Raw genomic sequence first — 17,794 nt, 5'->3', positions numbered from 1 at the left:
GGGGCCCACGCAAGGTGGCTGGTGTCCTCTGACTGAGAGCCCCACCCACAGACCCCACCACTGCCACCAGCCCTTCCTACTGCTGCCATGGCCCCAACACACAGGAGTCCTCCTCCCTGAGCCATGTCACAGACTGTGGAGCCTTCCCTTCAAGGCCCTGCTGGTGCCACCCCCACCCCCAGGGCTATTCATAAACTTCCAATGGCCCCAGGTGCCCACAGGTCAGGGACAGGCTGCTACCAGCTTCCTAGATCCCAAGGCCAGCCACTCCCAGCAACCCCACCCACTTTGCTGCTGGGTACTACACAGCCTAGAGCTGTCCCACCCTCCACTCTATCCCAGGCTCTTTGCCATTTCTGCCACCACAAGGGTTATTTCCTCTAAGACGTCCTTCCCTGACCCTCCCTGGCCTCCCTGATTATGGCCTGCTCTAGAGCCATGGACTAGGCAGAGCTCACTGCAGGCGACAAGAGCACATGGCCAGCCTGCTCAAATCCAGACTCCCCTATGAGGCTCAGGGCAATGTTCAGACCCAAAGGCAGGGCCCACAATGGCCCCAGGCCCAAACGCTGCTGGGGCCCCTGGCTCTTGCCCACCCACCCCTGGTCAGGCTCCACCTACAGCCTCCTCGCCCAGGGAGCCCTCCTGGCTGACAGCGGTGTGCACTGAAGGGGCCCTTCCTGGTCCTGGTGCTTGAGAAGGGGCTGAAGTCACCCTGATGTAGAAGCCTAGAGCCAAGGTTCCAACACTGGGGTTTCTGGAATAAATTAAATTGACCAACACCCAGCACGCGCACACGCACATGCACACACACACACAGGTTGGTCAGGGTATGCGCCAAGCTCGCATCTGCTGGGGACTCTCCCTCGGTGCCTCTCCCGCCCTAGACACTGGCTCTTTCTCAGCTTCCAGGAGGAAGGTTCAGGGGGCATTCCCAGGGGCTGGCATGGAGCTCAGAGGTACGGCATTTGCCAAGCATGTGGAAGGCCCTGGATTCCACCCCAGAACTCAGCAAATAAAATTAGAAAACAAGCAAATAAAGAGGCCTTCAGCCCTGTCCTCACAGCCTCAGCTCAACTATGACTAAGGAATGAGCCCCACCCTCAGCAAATCAGTGTCTGCACACCAAGGAGACACACTTGAGCCAGGAGAGTTTAATGGCGGAAATCTGGCCAAGGTTCCAGCAGGGTGGCCCCAACTGGGGTAGAGATGGGCAGGTGAGCCAGGAGAGGGCAGAGGGAGTGTGTCCAGGCTAGGGCCTCAAAGCTGCGAGAGGATGTTGGGGGCCAAGCTGCAGGTCAGGCCTGTGCCATCGGGTTCCACATTAAGGGCCTTCACTCTGCCATCCTCTATCACCATGGAGAACCTGAGGAAAAGAGGGGCCAAGCAGCTGCATCAGCCCAGGCCTGGAGACCGGAGGGAGCAAAGAGCCAGGGCTCCAGGGAAGGCCCCTGCAGAACTCTCCCCCTTTTACCTCTTGAGCCGGCGATTCCCAAAAAGGCGCACCAATGAATCATCTAGTAATAAATCTGTCTCCTAAGAGAAAAGACAAGAAATGCATCAGGAACCCCCAGAACAGGCCAAGGGCTGCTCCCCACACCTCAGGTTCTGCCTTCTAGGCTCTCCACAGGAACTTCCCTGGAGCAGGGGGGCAGACTCACCTTCCCAAAGGCCCCAGTCGGGTCAGCCAGGAGCCGAACCTGAAGGGACAGGAGAGTAAAGGTCACAAGAAAAACCTCCTAGGGCCTGGCCCATACCCCTGCCAGCTCCACATCTTACCTTGCCTTCTGCATTGTGGGCTCGTCCCCACTCTCCAGTCACAAACACATCGTTCACAGTTAGACATGCCACCACCTGCACCCCCTTGGCCTTTAAAGCCCCAGTCTGCTCCACAAAACCGGGCAGGTGGGTCTAGGAGGGGAAACAAAGGGTCAGCCAAGGGATCACATTGTGGGGCCTCAGCCCACCCTCACCTCCAGGCTTCGCCCCTCCCTGATCCAGTGTCTTGGATCAGGCAAGGACAGCCGTGTGAACAACTCTCTTTTTGACTTCACCACTAGGAAGCTCAGACTTAAATGTCCTGTGGTCAAGACCTTGAACTTCCCATGGGCAGGATTATTTGCCTGAGTCCCAAATATCTTGTGCAGTGCCTGTCACGCAGCAGCAGGCGAGGTAAGAGGTGTTGGATTAAGTGCAGCCCCTTCCTCCTACCTCTGGAGGCTAGTACTTTCGGGACACTGAAAAGCCCTTTTAGTTGTGGCATCATTTACAGACTCTTGTAGCAAAATGCCCTGGGGCAACACACAAAACTTCAGAACAATTCAAAAGATCCCACTCCCAGACCCCAGGAAGGGGAGGGTCTCACCTTAGAACAGCCAGGGGTAAACGCCCCAGGGACTCCGAAAAGTACACCCTTCTTGCCCTTGAACAGCTCCGCCAGGTTCACCTTGTTCCCAGGCTCCCCTTCAAACACCTCCACGGAGGGGAGAGCATCTCCCACCTGGATAAAAGGACTTTGAGGTCAAAGGGGAGGTGGGGGGGGTGCAGCAAACCAGAACCAAAGGGAATGCAGAGTGCGATTGCTGCTGGCAATCAGCTAGTTCAGAAAACCAGGAGGCACTCCAGATCCCCTCCCCCATACCACCTAGTTACCCAACATCCTCCTGCTTTCCAGGTGGCCTTGCTCTGCTTATTGGCCTTTGGTGACAACAAAGGAAATAAAGTTCTTTCCAAATGTTGCAATATTGTGAAAATGAGCAGCTGGAATACAGTGGGGGAGGGGGCAGAGAGGTACATTTGAGGATGAGGAGGAAGTCCTGATAAGCGGGAGGGAGAAGGCCTGGTCACTCAGATGACGAGGGGTGGAAGAGTTGGGGAAGATATCCAGGCCCCCCACACGCACCCATGGGGATAGAGAAGAGGAAGGGTGGGGTTCTCCACGTGGGGGTGGGTGAGGGATTCCTGGAGCCAGAGGAGGCAAAGGCAAGATTCAGAAGTTGGGGAGTCTGAGGACCCCAGAGGTTGAAGTAGGATGAAGTAGAAGATGGGGGGGGCTGGGGATGTGGCTCAAGCGGTAGCGCGCTCGCCTGGCATGCGTGCGGCCCGGGTTCGATCCTCAGCACCACATACCAACAAAGATGTTGTGTCCGCCGAAAACTAAAAGTAAATATTAAAAAATTCTCTCTCTCTCTCTCTTAAAAAAAAAAAAAAAGTAGAAGATGGAGAGGGTCTCAGCAGAGGTCAGACAGAGGGGATAGGTCAGAGGAGCTGGGTTGGTTCCAGAAGATGAGTGAAAGACAGTGAAGGGTCGGAATCAGACATGGAGAGGGGGAGGGGGAATCGAGGAGACATGGCTGGGCTCCGAGGGACCACAGTTATTTCAGAAGATGGGGTGAAGGGGTGCCCAGCACTCTCACAAAAGTGTGGGGCAGGGGAAGTGAAGGACACTTAGAAGCTTAAAAGGGGCCCAGCCGCGAAGATGGAAGAATGTGAGAGATGCCATGGTATTCAATCCCCTGAAAACGATCGGGACCTGTCACTGGGTGTCGCACGGTGGCTGTGGAGGATTACAAGGGGAGGGCTCGAGGGCCTCGGGGAATGTCTCAGGGGATTAGGGTCGAGGCCCCTAAGTGAGGGGGAGCCGAGGGGTCTTGCTGGGGGGATGAAAGGAATAGATCGCAGGAGGGTCCCCGAGGACGGCGGAGGAGGGGGGTACGAAGGGCAAGAGACACGGTCACCCCAGACAAGGGGGACTGGGATCGGGCTTAGGGACGGGGAAAAGGGCCAACGGTCACCTTGATCGGGGCCATGGCTGCGGCGGTGCTGCTGAAACTGCAGACCCCTCCACGCGCCCAACCTCCTCCTTCCAGCCGCCGTCTTGCTGTAGCTGCCGCGGACTCTGCAACAGCCGCGCTGGTGACTACCAAGCAGGCTCGGCGTCGCAGCACGCCCAGGCTCGCCAGCCCCATGCCCGCCCTAAGACCCTACAGCCGCCCCGCCCACCTGCCCAGGCGGGGCCTGGAGCCTGCGCCACCCCGGGACCCTCCTGGAGGCGGTGCCTCAGGCGCCCCGCCCCGGCGGCCGCCCCTGCAGCGCAGGCATGGGCGCCGGCGCGAGGAAAGGCGCTCCAGGACTCTGGGCTCGCGTGCGTCAGGGGCTGGGCCATGACGCAGTGTAAGTGGGGCGGAGCACTCATCGTTCGCGCAGCTAATTTGCATGCAAGGAAGAGCTACTGCTGTTTTAATGGACCTGATTTACTGATGCAGTGTGTCCGTTCCTTACCCGAAAGCAAGGTGCAGGAAATGATAGTATCAGGGGCCTGTGGAGGCCTAAAACATGTTTATGTTACATTCAACGAGAGCCTCTGCGCTGCAGCTGCTTTCCATATGGTTTGCATGTTACATATGATTTGTGGCTAGTGGAGTTTGCTGTGCGTCGCAGCAACTTCCCGCCGAGACGCTTCCGGTAGCAGCGCGTGACCGGACCAGATTTTTCAAGTACCTCTGCTCCTGGAAGCACGAAAAGTTTCAGCAAGTTCGTCACTTCCGCTCCTCGGGCCGTCCAATAGTACCAAAGACCCGGCGACCCCGGAAGTTACGTGAGCTCCGAGTGGCCTCTTTCCGGTTCCGGAGCGGAGGATCCCTTGTGGAAACATGAAGCTGCTCACCCACAATCTACTGAGTTCACATGTGCGGGGGGTGGGGCCTCGTGGCTTCCCCCTGCGCCTCCAGGTACGAGCCCGGGGTCTCGCCCCTCTTCCGGCGGGATAGAGAAACTCGGGTTCGGCCCCGGCCTCATTAGACCTCCCCGCCCCGCAGGCCACCGAAGTCCGAATCAATCCCGTGGAGTTCAACCCAGACTTCGTGGCGCGGATGATACCCAAGGTGGAGTGGGCGGCGCTTCTGGAGGCGGCTGACACCGTGAGCACCTGTCCCCGTGGTCCCTGCCTTGGAAGGGGGGCGGCTTACCGCGGCCCCCGGCAGCCCTGCGTTTGGCCGGGCGTGGGGAGGGTTTCATGCCCAGGGATGATTAAGGCTTCTTGCCCGCAGTTACACCTGGTGGAGGTGCCAAAAGAGCCTACTGAGGGCTACATGAACGACGAGACATTTCTGAGAAAGATGCATCACGTGTTGCTGGAGGTGAGAAGCGACCCTCGCCTTCTGTTCCCGCCCCGCCCTTGAGGCTGCCAGTGCTGAGCCCTCTCCCACCCTTCCACAGGTGGACGTGCTGGAGGGCACCCTGCAATGCCCGGAGTCAGGACGTGTGTTCCCCATCAGCCGCGGGATCCCCAACATGCTGCTGAATGATGAGGAAACCGAGACTTAACCGTGTCCAGCACCAGTTTTACATTTTGTGACCGTGTATATTTTTGTTAACATATATTCTGTTTGCTAGTTCTACAGTGTGTAGTCCCAGCCCTTGACCCAATGACACACTGACCACAGTGGTTTTGAGCTCCATAGTATATCTTTTTTTTTTTTTCTCATTAAAGGTTCAAAACCAAAAGCGGTTTCTCTTTGCAGCAAATATACATTAAAATAGAGTCTCTGTACAGCCAAAGGCTCTGGGCCCTGGCTTGCCCCATGTCCCTGCGCCTCCCTGGCCAAACCCAAAAATAAATATAGTGTTATTGCTCTGCAGGGCATAGAGGCAGTGCTCTCCCCACCCCCTGAGGAGGCTGGGTGGGAGCTGATGGGGGGCCCTGGCCACCCCAGGGTCCAGGGGCTGGAGCCTGCTTGGAGTTATTGCTTCAAGGGGGGGCATTAATGCCCAATGCAAATAAGGAGGAGCGAAGGGGGCAGGGGCCTTTGCTCTCCAAATACCCCTCTAGTCTGGAGAGGGGATCGGATTAAGCAGCAGCAAAAGCATCACCCATTGGGAGACTGTGGCCTCCATCCCCTTCCCTCCCTGAGATCAGGCTTCTGCCTCCCACATCCCCTGCAGCCCCCTATGGCTTCCGCAAGGCCCCCTACACTCTTGGGGGCACATTATGGCTTGCAAGGGACAGCGCTGTGCCCAGACTCTGGGCATTCACATTCCCAGCTTGACACCCCCTTAAGAGGGGGAGAGGAGGGCATGGGGCCTGCTCCCAGGGACTGATAGCATTGCCCTGGCCCTGCCAGCAGGCTGTGGCACTGCCCAGACCCCAGCTCTGCCCCCTTGGGGCTGACCCCATGCTGGGCAGTTCCTGCCAGCACCCCCACCCTTCCCACCCCATGCCTCAGTCCATCATGGCCTCGAGCATCTCCAAGAACAACTTGTGCATGGGCACCTTGCCCTCCAGCTTCACCCCATAGAAATGGGCCAGCACTTTGCCCGCTGTCTGGCGGAGGAGTGGTAGGGTGAGCAGCAGTCTGCCTGCCCGCCGCCTCTCAGCACCTCCTCCGGGGCCGGCCCGGCCTGCTTCATACTCCAGCAGGGCCTCATGCAGGGCTTCTCGCAGCTGTTCCACAGCCTCAGCATCCTCGATGTGCACTGAGTCTACAAGGAGGGGGAGAGGGCTATTGGCCTGGGCTGCCTCTGGAAAAGGCGGAACCCACATCTGCTGGGGCACTGCTGGATAGGCCTAAGGAGGGGCCAAATGGATTAGCTGATTGGCTGACTAAGGGGCACCACTCACTGCTCCTACCCAATAGCCACCCTTTCTCCCTCAACTATGGCCACCTCTTATCCTCCCCACCTTCCCTCCCACTAAACTGTTTACCTTTCCAGGTTAGCACGGCACTAGGGCTCAAAATCCTGTGTGCAGTTCAGGGCCTGCCCTTGGGTTGCTTTGTGACTTTGAATAAGTCATTGATCTTCCCTAAGCCTCAGTTTTCCTTATCTGCAAAATGGGACTGTGCCACCATCATGGAGTTAACCGTTGGAGGGCCTCCTGGAGATTCCTGTTGGATGCCTGCTCTGGACTCACCCGAATTGGCAAGGGCCAAGGCCTTCAGCAGGACATACTCTTCTCGTTCCAGCCGCAGGGCCTGTAGCCGCCGCACCAGTTGCAGCAGGGCTGCCCCCAGCTCTCCCAGGCCAGCAGCCCGGGCTCCCTCTTCATCCAGGACCAAGTCCTCAGCAAAGGCCAGTTCATCCTGCAGTGGTAGTGAGCGCTGGGCCACACCCAGCACCAGCACCTCCATCCATACACTCTGCAGTACTGACATCTGGTCAGACAGCGATAGTGATGAGAAGCCTGGGGGGCAGTGGAGAGCAGGCCTGGCTGAGCGAGTGACCCCAGCCAAACATGGCCTGGCCTCAGGGGAGTCCCAGGTCTCCTGGGCCCTTTACCTGGGATGCTCTTGGCCCAGCTGATAGTGACCACAATCTCTCGGTCAAAGAGGTCGCAGAGGGTAGCCACAGCTGGGAGGTGTCCGTCAGGGCCCGCTGGGTCAGGCATGGCATACAGCTTCTCAGGCTCTACCACCAGCAGGTGAGATACTAGTGCATTCACCGGGGCTGCAGTGACAGGTGGAGGGCTGTCAGGAGCACTCCCATCCAGCAGGCCTTAGAGGCCCCTTGCGATTGCATCTTCCTAGGTAGTCCCCCTGTGGCCTTCCTTGAGAGCCACTAGCCAGAAGGGAGATAGCTCTCTCCAGGGAAGCATGCTCACCACCTCCCCAGGCGGCTCGGTCTTGAACAGACTAAGATTAAACCTCTCCCTGGACCCAGCTACATTACTTGGTTCTCCACACATGAAAAGTTACTTTACAAATATTCCTTGGGGAAATGAATAAGTGAGTGAAAGTGGAATCCGGGTCCAGTGTCTGTAATGATGCTGACAGGCCCTTAGGGGCAACTTGCCCCGGAGCCCTAGGGCTCCACCGTGCCCTCACCTGTCTTCCGGGGGCCTCCAGTCACTGCCAGAGGGCCAGCAGGGAAGGAGCCTGGGAAGGGCAGCGGGTCCACCTCTGGCCGTCGCTTGTATTTCTGTCGTCCACCTCGGACACGGTCCAGGCGCACCCCTTGAATTGTAGGACAGGGTTGCGGTGATGGGGCTGAGGCAGGTTTGCCCTGCAGAGCTGTCCTCCCCAGCCCATTCACTCGAACTTCCCAGGCCTTGCCCCCAGCCCCAATCCCCAGCCCAGGCCCCTGCCCAACGCTCACCCTCCTTGAGCATGCCCACCCGCAGGCACTTGGTGAAGCGGCAGGCCTGGCAGGCCTTGCGTCTCCGCTTGGTGATCTCACACTCGTTGGAAGCTGGACAGCTGTACTCGATGCTTCCTGCCAGGAAGAGGCAGGGCTCCAGTGGCGGCCTCCCAGGGCCAGGAGTGGGCCCAGCGGCCAGGAGAGCCCTCACTCACCCAGGGCAAGCACAGGTCTGGGGGTACGGGGAGGAAAGGGGAGAGCAGGAGGCCATGAGCAGGGCAGGGCAGGAAACTGCCACTGGGTGGGGTCCCTGCTTGGGCAATGGAGGGGCTGGGCACAGGCAATCAGGCTGCCACTCTGACCCAAGCCCCTGGTCAGGTCACACCTCTGGGCCACACTGCCTTCATCTGGGCCCATCAAGGTCCACTATAACCTTTAGGGTGCTCAATTCATTGGTCAGTTCTCAATCCTCATCTTACTTGCCTAAGAGGAGCATCTAACAGCACGACTGGGTCTCGGTGCTAGAAACTCTCGAACACTCTGCTTTTGCTTCTAGGACTCCACCCGCTCCTCTGCTTCCCACCTCTCTGGCTGCTTTGTGGTTTCTGTGAATCTCCCCGAGCTCCTTCCACTGAACAGCCCAGGGCTGGCCTTCCTCAGCCTCACTTACCACCCACTCTCGTCTTGGGGCTTACACCTGCCCTGAGCTCTAGACTCATATCCAGCGGCCCCCTGACATCCTGCATGTCTAGGAGGCTTCTCAACCCTAACATGTCCCAAATGGCCCCCGGACTCCCAAGCCTGCAACTGCATTCATCCGGTTGCTCAGGCAGAAGGCTGGGCAGCACCCTCAACTCCCTTGCACCCACGTCCAAACTACTGGCAAATCCTGCGGGGGGCCTGACCTTACCCATCCAGAATCAAACTCCTGCCCTCAGCTACTGTTTTTCCACCCTTGACACCAGTCACTGTCCCCTCATCTCACTGGCCTCCTGCTCGATGCCTAAGGGATCCTGTTAGACCTGTGTCAGCTCCTGTCCCTCCTCTGCTCAAACCCAATGACTTCCTTGAGTGAAAGCCCAAGTGAACCTGTGGCCTTCACAGGGATTGCCTCAAGCTCTGGTCCTAATGGCACACAGCCTCCCCTACCTCCTCCCTGTCACCTCAGGAAGGCCTTCCCTGGCCACTTGTGACAATACCAAATCCCACCTCTGCAGGCACTTCCAGCCTGAGCCCTGCTGTAAAGATTCCTCTCAGCTCTTGGGGCCACCTCAGATGCTACAGAGCAACCTATTTATTTATTACCTCTCTCTCACTTCAGTGTCAGTTCCACTAGGGCCTCGAATGTCCCCAGTGCTACTAACACTGAAGATGCCGACAGCTTGTCGCTCTCCCAGTCTTGCAGGGCCACCACTAACCAGCCAACAGGCCATTAGTACATTAGCCCTGCTAGGGCTTCACCTGGCTCAGGACCTGTCCTCAGGGAGGCCCTCTGGAGCCCCAGACTCAGACCAGGCCTCCCGTCCACATCCTGTTCCTGGCCTTCCAACACGTGTCACAGTGTAACAGGGCAGTTCTGGGCAATTTATTGTTTCAATTCATTGTTTCTGCCTCAGTCCCAGGACCTGGAACACTGGTTTGTGAAGAGCAAAGTGTTCTGGGGGCTACCTTGGTCTAGCCCAACACTACCCCTTACCAACTGTGTGACCTTGGGCAAGTCCCAGATCTACACCTGGAACTCTCAATTCAAGTTCCCAGCCATCAAATTGGCATGAAAAAAACCTCATACTTGGGGTTGGGGGGTGTAGCTCAGTACTAAGTGCACATGCTTAGCATATACGAGACCCTGGGTTCCATCCCCCAGCACCAAATGGAAAAAAAAAAAATCATACTTGTTGTAAAGGCAGGTTGTAAGAATTAAAAAGATAATCCATGTAAAATATTTAGCATAATTCACGGCACTTAAGTGCTCAGTAAGTGACTATAATCGATAGCTAACAATAAATATGTGTCCACAGTCAGGATGAAAGATTCCAAGGTGACACCTAGACCTAGGTCTGCAGCCTTGCTGGTCCTCAGAGTCAGCAGGGAGCCCGGAGTTTTATGGCCAACATGTTTTAGCCATGTTCAGACTCACTGGCATATCACAATCAGTGGTCCAAAGTCCAGTTATTACTAATAAGTAGAACAGCAGTCTGGCATTTGAGAGCCAGCTCAGGACCCACATCAAATCCTAGTTCTGCCATTTTCTACTTGTAAGACTTGAACAAAGCTTCAAAAATCTCTGTAGGGTTGGGCTGGGGCTAGGGCTCAGTGGCAGAGCGCTTGCCTAGCACAATGTGAGGCACTGGATTCGATCCTCAGCACCCCATAAAAATTAATGAAGGTCTGTGTCCAACTAAATACATTTTAAAAAAAAAAATCTCTGTAGGCCTCAACTATGACAACACTGACACCTCATAGGGTTGGTTGGGAGCTGAAAAAAAGAGCAAAAGGGCAGGGTGCCTGGTACAGCCCCAAAGTAACCAATTATCACATAAATCACATAGCAACTTAACTAGCAGGCCCATTCATCCCAGGTAATGTTTACATCAGCATCCTACTCCCTGGAGTTCCCACCTGTCTGGGGCTTGAACCCAGGTCCCTGCACATACTTGGCAAGTATTCTACCACTGAGCTATACTACCATCCCTCTGAATTTTTGTATGCTATATTCCCAGTACTTCCAAATTTTTATTTTGAGACAGAGTCTCACTAAGTTGCAGAGGTTGGCCTCAAACTTATGATCCTCCTGCCTCAGCCTCCTGAGTAACTGGGATTACAGGCATGTGCCACCATGTCCCCCCAAACCAGTGATTTTTAAATGCCTAATCATGTTTATGTGGTGATTTTATATATATATATATATATATATATATATATATATTTCTCCACACACACAACCCTCAGTACTGGGAATGAAAGCCAGTGCCTCTCACTTGCTAAGCAAGTGTTCTACCTCTGAGCCACACCCCACACTCCCTAACAATCTTTTAAGTCAGGAGCTAAAATAAAAACTGAGAAAAGGGGGCCATGTTCTCTGCTGGGTAGCAGCTACCTGAAGCAGAAACCAAGTCAAGAACAAAGTTTCAGGGCTGGGGATGTGGCTCAAGCGGTAGCGCGCTCGCCTGGCATGCGTGCGGCCCGGGTTCGATCCTCAGCACCACATACCAACAAAGATGTTGTGTCCGCCGAGAACTAAAAAAATAAATATTAAAAATTCTCTCTCTCTCTCTCCTCTCTCACTCTCTCTTTAAAAAAAAAAAAGAACAAAGTTTCAGAATAGGCAGAGTCTGCCTTGGAATTTTTCAGAGCCACTGTTGAAGGTGCTGGGCCTACAGCACTCAGAAACCTAGGTCGTGTTCCCATTCCAGTACGCCACACATGCTACTGCCTTTATTTCATTTCTAAGAGGAACCCTGCCAGATGCCAACTTCACAGCGTCTGGCAGTCTCAGGACCTACTGCACCTAGCCGTGTACCAATTGGGAGGTGCCAGGCCAGGGCAAAGGGCAAAAGCATGCAGAAGTGGGATGGGGGCTCACCCTGGATGGTCCTCTTGAAGAAAGCTTTGCAGGCCTCACAGGATGCCACACCGTAGTGGTAGCCGGAGGCCACATCCCCACAGACCAGACAGAGGCGTTTGGGCAGGGAGCTGAGCACCAGCTTCCCACTGCCCTGCTCACCAGGCCCAGCCCCCTCCCCATCCTCCTCCTCCTTGTGCCCGGGGAGGCAGCGGGCAGGAGCTGGACCAGGAGCCAGGGTCACGGGGGGTTCAGTCTCAGTCTCCGAAGAACCCTTTGGACTGTCAGGACTGGCTGGCTCTGCCTTGATGTAGAGAGGCTCAATGCCCACCACCTGGCTGGACATGGCGCTGGTCACCTGCAGTGAGAGACCGTCAGGTCACAGAGAGGCACCCTGCCACATGCGTTGCCTAACCCTGGGCCTGGGCCAGACTTCCAGGCTCGTCCTGGGGAGGGAGGAGGGCAGAGTCCAAGGAAGGGTTACACACGAAAAGCCCCCCCCCAGCTGTTGCCATGGGAACGGAGTCTCCAGAGCCTCCAGGACCAGTAACTGACAGCAGGCACCCTCTTGGGAACCTGGAAGAGGCTTGGAAAGCTCTACTCCCACCCTAATCAGGGGGCAGAGGAACCTCCGTCCCCAGGCAACTGTCAACCCCCCTTGGAATCCACAGCCAGAAGAGGGACACCTCCATTCTTTTCTCCAGATATTAGCGGGACCTCAGAGGTCTCCCCTCATACGGCTGTCCTCTCTTCGAGAGAGCACACTGAGGCACACAAGCCCAAAGGCGTGGATATATGTTCACACTCTCACCTGGGTGCTCAGGTGTCACCACATGTCCACACATGCTTTCTCTGTTGGCCCTTTCCAAACCCCAGCCCTCACTCATTCTCACACTTGTCTCACACTCTTCCCAAAGGACACACTACACAAACTCACACTCAAGCCCGATATCACACAGACACACACCAGGTCCTCACAATCACACACGCAGGTACAGATTTGTGAGAAAGAACACCCCTGACACACCGCCCCCTTCCTGCCCCAGCATGCCCAGTCCCAGGCTCACAGTCGCGCGCGGCTCCACCCCCTTGCACCCTAGGCCTGCACACTCACTCTCACACTCCAGCTGCCGCAGAGTCCACCACCTTTCGGGCCGCCCCGCCCCCCGTAAACCTGCGCACACCTAAGGGAAGTTGCCTAAAGTTGCTAGTCTCCCCTCCCCCTCCGCCCGCGGGGAACCTCTATCAGGTTATCAGGAAGTAAATGAGGAGAGCCGAGGAGGAAGAAGTTCTCCCCCGCCGGTGCGATGACCTTTGACCCAGAGAAGAGGGTGGCCCTAGGCCCCTTCGAGCGCCCCCACGTGGTCTTCAGAGCCCCTTCTGTGACAGAGAACCCTCCCCATCTTCCACTCAGCCCGCCCCAGGGACTTCGGCATTCTCCAAGTGCCGGACTGAACCCTGCCCTGGGGCTGGATCTGAGGCCCAAGACTGACCGGGCCCAGGACCAGCAGCCCAAATCAGAGACAGACCCTGACCCAAAAGAGCCCACCAGGACCCGAACGCCGGATCCCATCAGACCCTGACCCCAGTCTAGCTCTCGACCAGGTTCCGGTCGTGAACAGGGCCGGCACCGGAGCCGGCACCCGCCGGAGCCCGCCCCCCGCCCGCCTCCCTGCCGCGCTCGCACATGGCCCCCGCGCCCCGCCCGCCCACCCCCGCCACAGCGCTCCCCTTCGCCCCCGGACCTGGGGCTCCGGCAGGGCGGGCGGGCAGGCATGGGGGCCGAGAGGCCCGGAACGCCGGGGTGAGCCGGGGGCCGCGGGCGGCCACTCCTCCGCCTCCTTCTCGGGCCGCGCCGCCCCGCCGCGCCGCGTCCCCTCACTCGGCGGCGCCGCTGGCTGCTTGTAGGACACAAAAGGACATCGCGGCCGCTTCCTACTCGGCTTCCTCCAGCTGACAGCGGGGGCGGGGCCGGCCGTGCGCATGCAAAACAGGGGGCGGGGCCCGGCGCCCTATGCTAATAAGACAAGTGAGGCGGGCAGCGCCTGCGTACCGGGAGGGGTCGGGGGCGGAGCTGGCGGAGCCAGTAGGCGGGCCTTCACAGAGGTCTGGCCCCACCACCGAACCTCAGCGGCGCACATGCCTACGCGGCCGCCTAGAGGGCGGGGCCAGAGATGCGGAGGAACTCCAGGGATTAGAGCCCGGTGGGGGTGGGCCTGGAGCGCCCTTTCGTAACGAAGGAGGCGGGGCGCGCTTTGCGCGGAAGGAGTGGGCGAGGTTGATCAGTGGCCGCAGCTGCCGTGGGAGACGAAATCCTTATGAAAATGAGAAGGCGGGACGAACGGAGAGGTTGGGGTATCTGCATATGCATGAGGGGTGGAACCTAGAACAGCGACGGGGGCGCTGCCCTTTTCTTTTTCCCCTTCCCCCAAGATAACGCCTGCTGGGCCCTTGAACCGCAGACTCACTATCCCCATAAAGCTGCGGAACCCAGGGTGGGAGAAGCTGACCTTAAACATGCAAGTATCCCTGGACTACGAGTCCCTGGAAGGCAGGGCCGTTAAGACCCGGACAGAGAAAACTCAAGGTCACTGCGGTGACCGAATGAAGGTCACGGGGAAGGGCGGGGCCACGTGCGTCCGCCTCACGCGGGAAGCCACGCACTGACTCACAAAGCACGTATAGACTCTTTTAATTTCTCTAGGGCTAAAATTCCACACGGATGGGGTTGGGTCTGGGGACAGGACAGGGCAGGGCAAGGGTTAGAGTCAGGCGGCTGCTGGAGTCGGGAGTTCACTGAAAAGTGCAGTACAGCCTCTTATTCCTGTGCCTCCTGAGCCCCTCGACGTATCGCTGCAGCTCTTTAGTCATGAAATGGTCCCTGCCGATCACGGACCGGTAGCCTTGGAGGAGGGCAGAACTGGCTCAGTTCTATGAGCTCCAGCAAGGCCCCCCCACTAGCAGGCGCCTCATGTGTGATTCGAGGAACTGGGAACTTTGGATCTCCCCGGTACTGAGTGTTAAGGCTGGAGAATTAGCTGCAGGCCAGAACCAGAGAGATGGGAGCCTGCAGCTTGGTGGACACCTGGACCGCCTACTGTAATTAAACGTCTTGACCCTTCTTCCAGCTGCACGTTCATATCATAAACAGGAGAAGTTTACCCAAATAAACCACTGAGTTCTCACAGCTCCCCCACCTGGCAGGGAGCCAGAGTCACAGAAAAGCTGTCATTCTCTTGGCCAGATAGAGAAACCACCTTGGAAAACCGGACTAGCTAAAAAGAGGGCTCCATTAAATGGTCACCCCATGCCCTCCTCCTTGGGTATTCTTGTGTCTGGTTTCTCAACTTTTAACTTTTGAAGGGCCCTTCGAGTATTTTTGAGTGCTAAGAGGATCTGCCAGCATATACACATCCTGGAACCCCACTCCTACAGACCTAAACCCTGTAAAATCCACCAGGATCTTGTGTGTGTGTGTGTGTGTGTGTGTGTGTGTGTGTGTGTGTCTGGAAGTCGTCAGGGGAGGGGAGCTCACTCTTGAGGGCTTTGGTGAGGATTTCCAGAGCTTCATTCTCCATGAGTTCCATCAGGGGCAGCGGAAGCTGGAAAAGCAGTGATAGGCTCAGGCATTCTGAGGACCCCAGTTCTGCCCACAGCTGAAATGCTCCCCATCCCTGCAGCCCCAAGACCCCTGACCAACCTGCCAGCCACCCCCACCCTTTCACTGCTGCAGCCCTCAACTTATCCATCCTCCACCCCGTAACACCCCCTACCCCTTTCCCTGGGCCCCTCCAACCCTGTTCTGTTGCTCTGCCCAGTAGGCTCGATGGGGCATGTACTTCGAGAAATTGGTCACTGATACTGAGGAAGAGCTTTCTGGGAAAAGAAAAAAGAGGGTCAATTATCCACAGACTCCTGGGTTTCCCTGGAGCAGAGATGTATGGGTAGGCATGTGGTGAGAGGAAGTGGGGCTCAAAGACCAGCTCCATGGGCTACATTAATTGGAGATAGTATGGGACAATGGTTATATCCTAGGCTTTAAGAATCCCACCCACATGGGTTTCATTCTTACTGCCCCACTCTGTGAGACTTAAAGCCAGTGACTAAACTTTCTGGGCCTCATTTTCTTCATCTGTAAAATAGTGTCATAAGAGTAGACTGCAGGAGCGGGGGTTATGGCTCAGTGGTTGAGTGCTTGCCTAGCATGTGTGAGGCATTGGGTTCCAGTCTCAGTATCACATTTAAATAAATAAAATCAAGGTCCACAACTAAAAAAAAAGATGATGAAAAAGAGTGGTTTTTAGCCCAACATGGTGGCACTCACTTGTAACACCAGTGACTCAGGAGGCTGAGGCAGAAGGATGGCAAGTTTGAGGCCAGCCTTGGCAATTTAGTGAGACCCTGTCTCAAAGTAAAAAAAAAAAAAAAAAAAAAAAAAAAAAGGGACTGGAGGTGTAGCTCAGTTATACAGCACCCTGGGTTCAATCCCCAATACTGAAATAAATATATAAAGCAAGCCCCTATGGAGATCATGAAGTTTAAAGGTGACAATACAAGCAAAGTCCTGTGTTTGGCACAGAGCCAGGACTCAGTATGTATTAATTCTTATGTTATATTCTTGGTTCTAATTCCATGATCAAAGTAGAAAGGGTGGGGCTGGGGATGTGGCTCAAGCGGTAGCGCTCTCGCCTGGCATGCGTGCGGCCCGGGTTCGATCCTCAGCACCACATACCAACAAAGATGTTGTGTCCGCCGAGAACTAAAAAAAATAAATAAATATTAAAAAAAAAAGAAAAAAAAAAGTAGAAAGGGTAAAGTGCAGAGGTGAGAGGCAAATCCCAAATAGTATCTGGCATGTGCTAGATGCTTAAAATTGTAACCAATGCCCAGACAGAGTGATGCACACCTGTAATTCCAGCTATGGGAAGGCTGAGGCTCAAGGTTAGTAAGTTCGAGGCCAAACTGGGCAACTTAGGGAGATCCTGTCTCAAAATAAAAAGGGCTAAGGATGTAGTTGGGTGGTAGAGCGCTAGAGTTCAATTCCTAGTGCCTTGGGGCAGGGGTGAGGGTTGGGGGTTGGAGGGGAGGTAGTGATGTATTTGGTGGCAGAGTGCTTGCCCAGAATGCTTGAAAGTCTTGGGTTGGATCCTCAGTACCAAAAAAAAAATTTTAAAAGATGGTACAAGTCTGACTTTGAACTTTTTGGTGCAGTCTCTAGAGCTGCGTTTGGTAAGATGCCTTCCCGGTAGGGGGCGCTCCAGGAATGTTTGGTTGATTTAAAGTCGTCCTGGCGCCCCTCCCAGGCAATCCTGGAAAGTTGGATCCTCTCAGCTTACCCCCACCCCCATTTTTTTTTTTTTTTTAATTTATTTTTTAGTTCTCGGCGGACACAACATCTTTGTTGGTATGTGGTGCTGAGGATCGAACCTGGGCCGCACACACGCCGGGCGAGCGCGCTACCGCTTGAGCCACATCCCCAGCCCCCCACCCCCATTTTATAGCAAGGGAAATTGGGGCCTTGGCCAGTTCCTGCCCTGGGGGCACCCACAACCTAGCGAGGCCACACTGACCTAACTCGGAATTGGTATTCTCATCCACATGGTTTTGCTGGGAGCTTCTGGAGCTCAATTCCATATTCTCTGTCTTGAAGCTGACCTTGTCCCTCAGAGAAAGGGACTCTCCATCGTCCTTCCAGCGGCCCTTCAAGCTGGCCCGCCGGCGAGTTTTGTCGCCCGGGACTGTGACCTCCTCGTAGTATTTGTTGCAGACCTGGGACAGCGGCACGTTCATTTGTGTCTCGGACAGCGAGGCCATGGTCCACATATTCCGAATGTCGGGGTGAGGGCTCAGCTTCTCGGAGCCGCGACGTTGTGAAGACTTGGACGACGCCTGTGGGCCATACACGAGGGACGCCAAGGGTGGCGGGGAGCCGGGGCGGGGAGGGAGGGCAGGCTGGGGCGGGGACATTGAGTGGACCCGGTTGGGAGTCTGTGGGATCTGGGGATGGGTGGGAGCAGCTCGGAGCCTGGGCTGAGAGTGACACCAGGGGCCTGGATGGGACCTAGGGTGAACTTGGGGGGCTGACGGGTAGGGGTCCGGGAAGAGTTCTTACTTTTAAAGGCCTTTCCTCCATGGTTCAGCCCTAACGGACACTGTCGC

At 56.2% G+C, this 17,794-nt stretch overlaps 4 protein-coding genes across 4 annotated transcripts; 1 reads left to right on the top strand and 3 right to left on the bottom strand.

The window, feature by feature from the left end:
- Positions 1-1,134: 1,134 nt before the first annotated feature.
- PRDX5 (peroxiredoxin 5) lies at positions 1,135-4,122 on the bottom strand. The gene is made up of 6 exons (XM_081278696.1): positions 3,795-4,122; positions 2,366-2,500; positions 1,780-1,911; positions 1,662-1,700; positions 1,475-1,536; positions 1,135-1,366 (listed from the first exon to the last, which is right to left on the bottom strand). The coding sequence occupies exons 1-6, from the start codon at positions 3,966-3,968 to the stop codon at positions 1,261-1,263; spliced, it is 648 nt and encodes a 215-aa protein (XP_081134822.1). The 5' UTR covers positions 3,969-4,122; the 3' UTR covers positions 1,135-1,260.
- A 381-nt stretch (positions 4,123-4,503) lies between these two features.
- On the top strand, positions 4,504-6,215 carry TRMT112 (tRNA methyltransferase activator subunit 11-2). The gene is made up of 4 exons (XM_081278697.1): positions 4,504-4,730; positions 4,818-4,919; positions 5,049-5,138; positions 5,218-6,215. Exons 1-4 carry the CDS (start codon positions 4,653-4,655, stop codon positions 5,323-5,325), a joined length of 378 nt encoding a protein of 125 aa, XP_081134823.1. The 5' UTR covers positions 4,504-4,652; the 3' UTR covers positions 5,326-6,215.
- Positions 5,448-13,586, bottom strand: ESRRA (estrogen related receptor alpha). Its single transcript, XM_081278678.1, has 7 exons — positions 13,381-13,586; positions 11,657-11,993; positions 8,092-8,208; positions 7,821-7,949; positions 7,276-7,443; positions 6,911-7,180; positions 5,448-6,480 (listed from the first exon to the last, which is right to left on the bottom strand). Exons 2-7 carry the CDS (start codon positions 11,979-11,981, stop codon positions 6,221-6,223), a joined length of 1,269 nt encoding a protein of 422 aa, XP_081134804.1. The 5' UTR covers positions 11,982-11,993; positions 13,381-13,586; the 3' UTR covers positions 5,448-6,220.
- A 377-nt stretch (positions 13,587-13,963) lies between these two features.
- Positions 13,964-17,602, bottom strand: CATSPERZ (catsper channel auxiliary subunit zeta; the record flags this gene model as incomplete). Its single annotated transcript, XM_081280491.1, has 4 exons — positions 13,964-14,538; positions 15,171-15,237; positions 15,432-15,511; positions 17,206-17,602. 4 exons carry the CDS (start codon positions 17,600-17,602, stop codon positions 14,429-14,431), a joined length of 654 nt encoding a protein of 217 aa, XP_081136617.1. The 3' UTR covers positions 13,964-14,428.
- Positions 17,603-17,794: the final 192 nt, after the last annotated feature.

Source organism: Spermophilus citellus (assembly GCF_964194105.1).
Source record: "Spermophilus citellus genome assembly, chromosome: 2".
NCBI classification, from domain to species: domain Eukaryota; kingdom Metazoa; phylum Chordata; class Mammalia; order Rodentia; family Sciuridae; genus Spermophilus; species Spermophilus citellus.
Note: the sequence above shows the minus strand (reverse complement) of the source record. Positions and strands in the feature narration are given on the sequence as shown.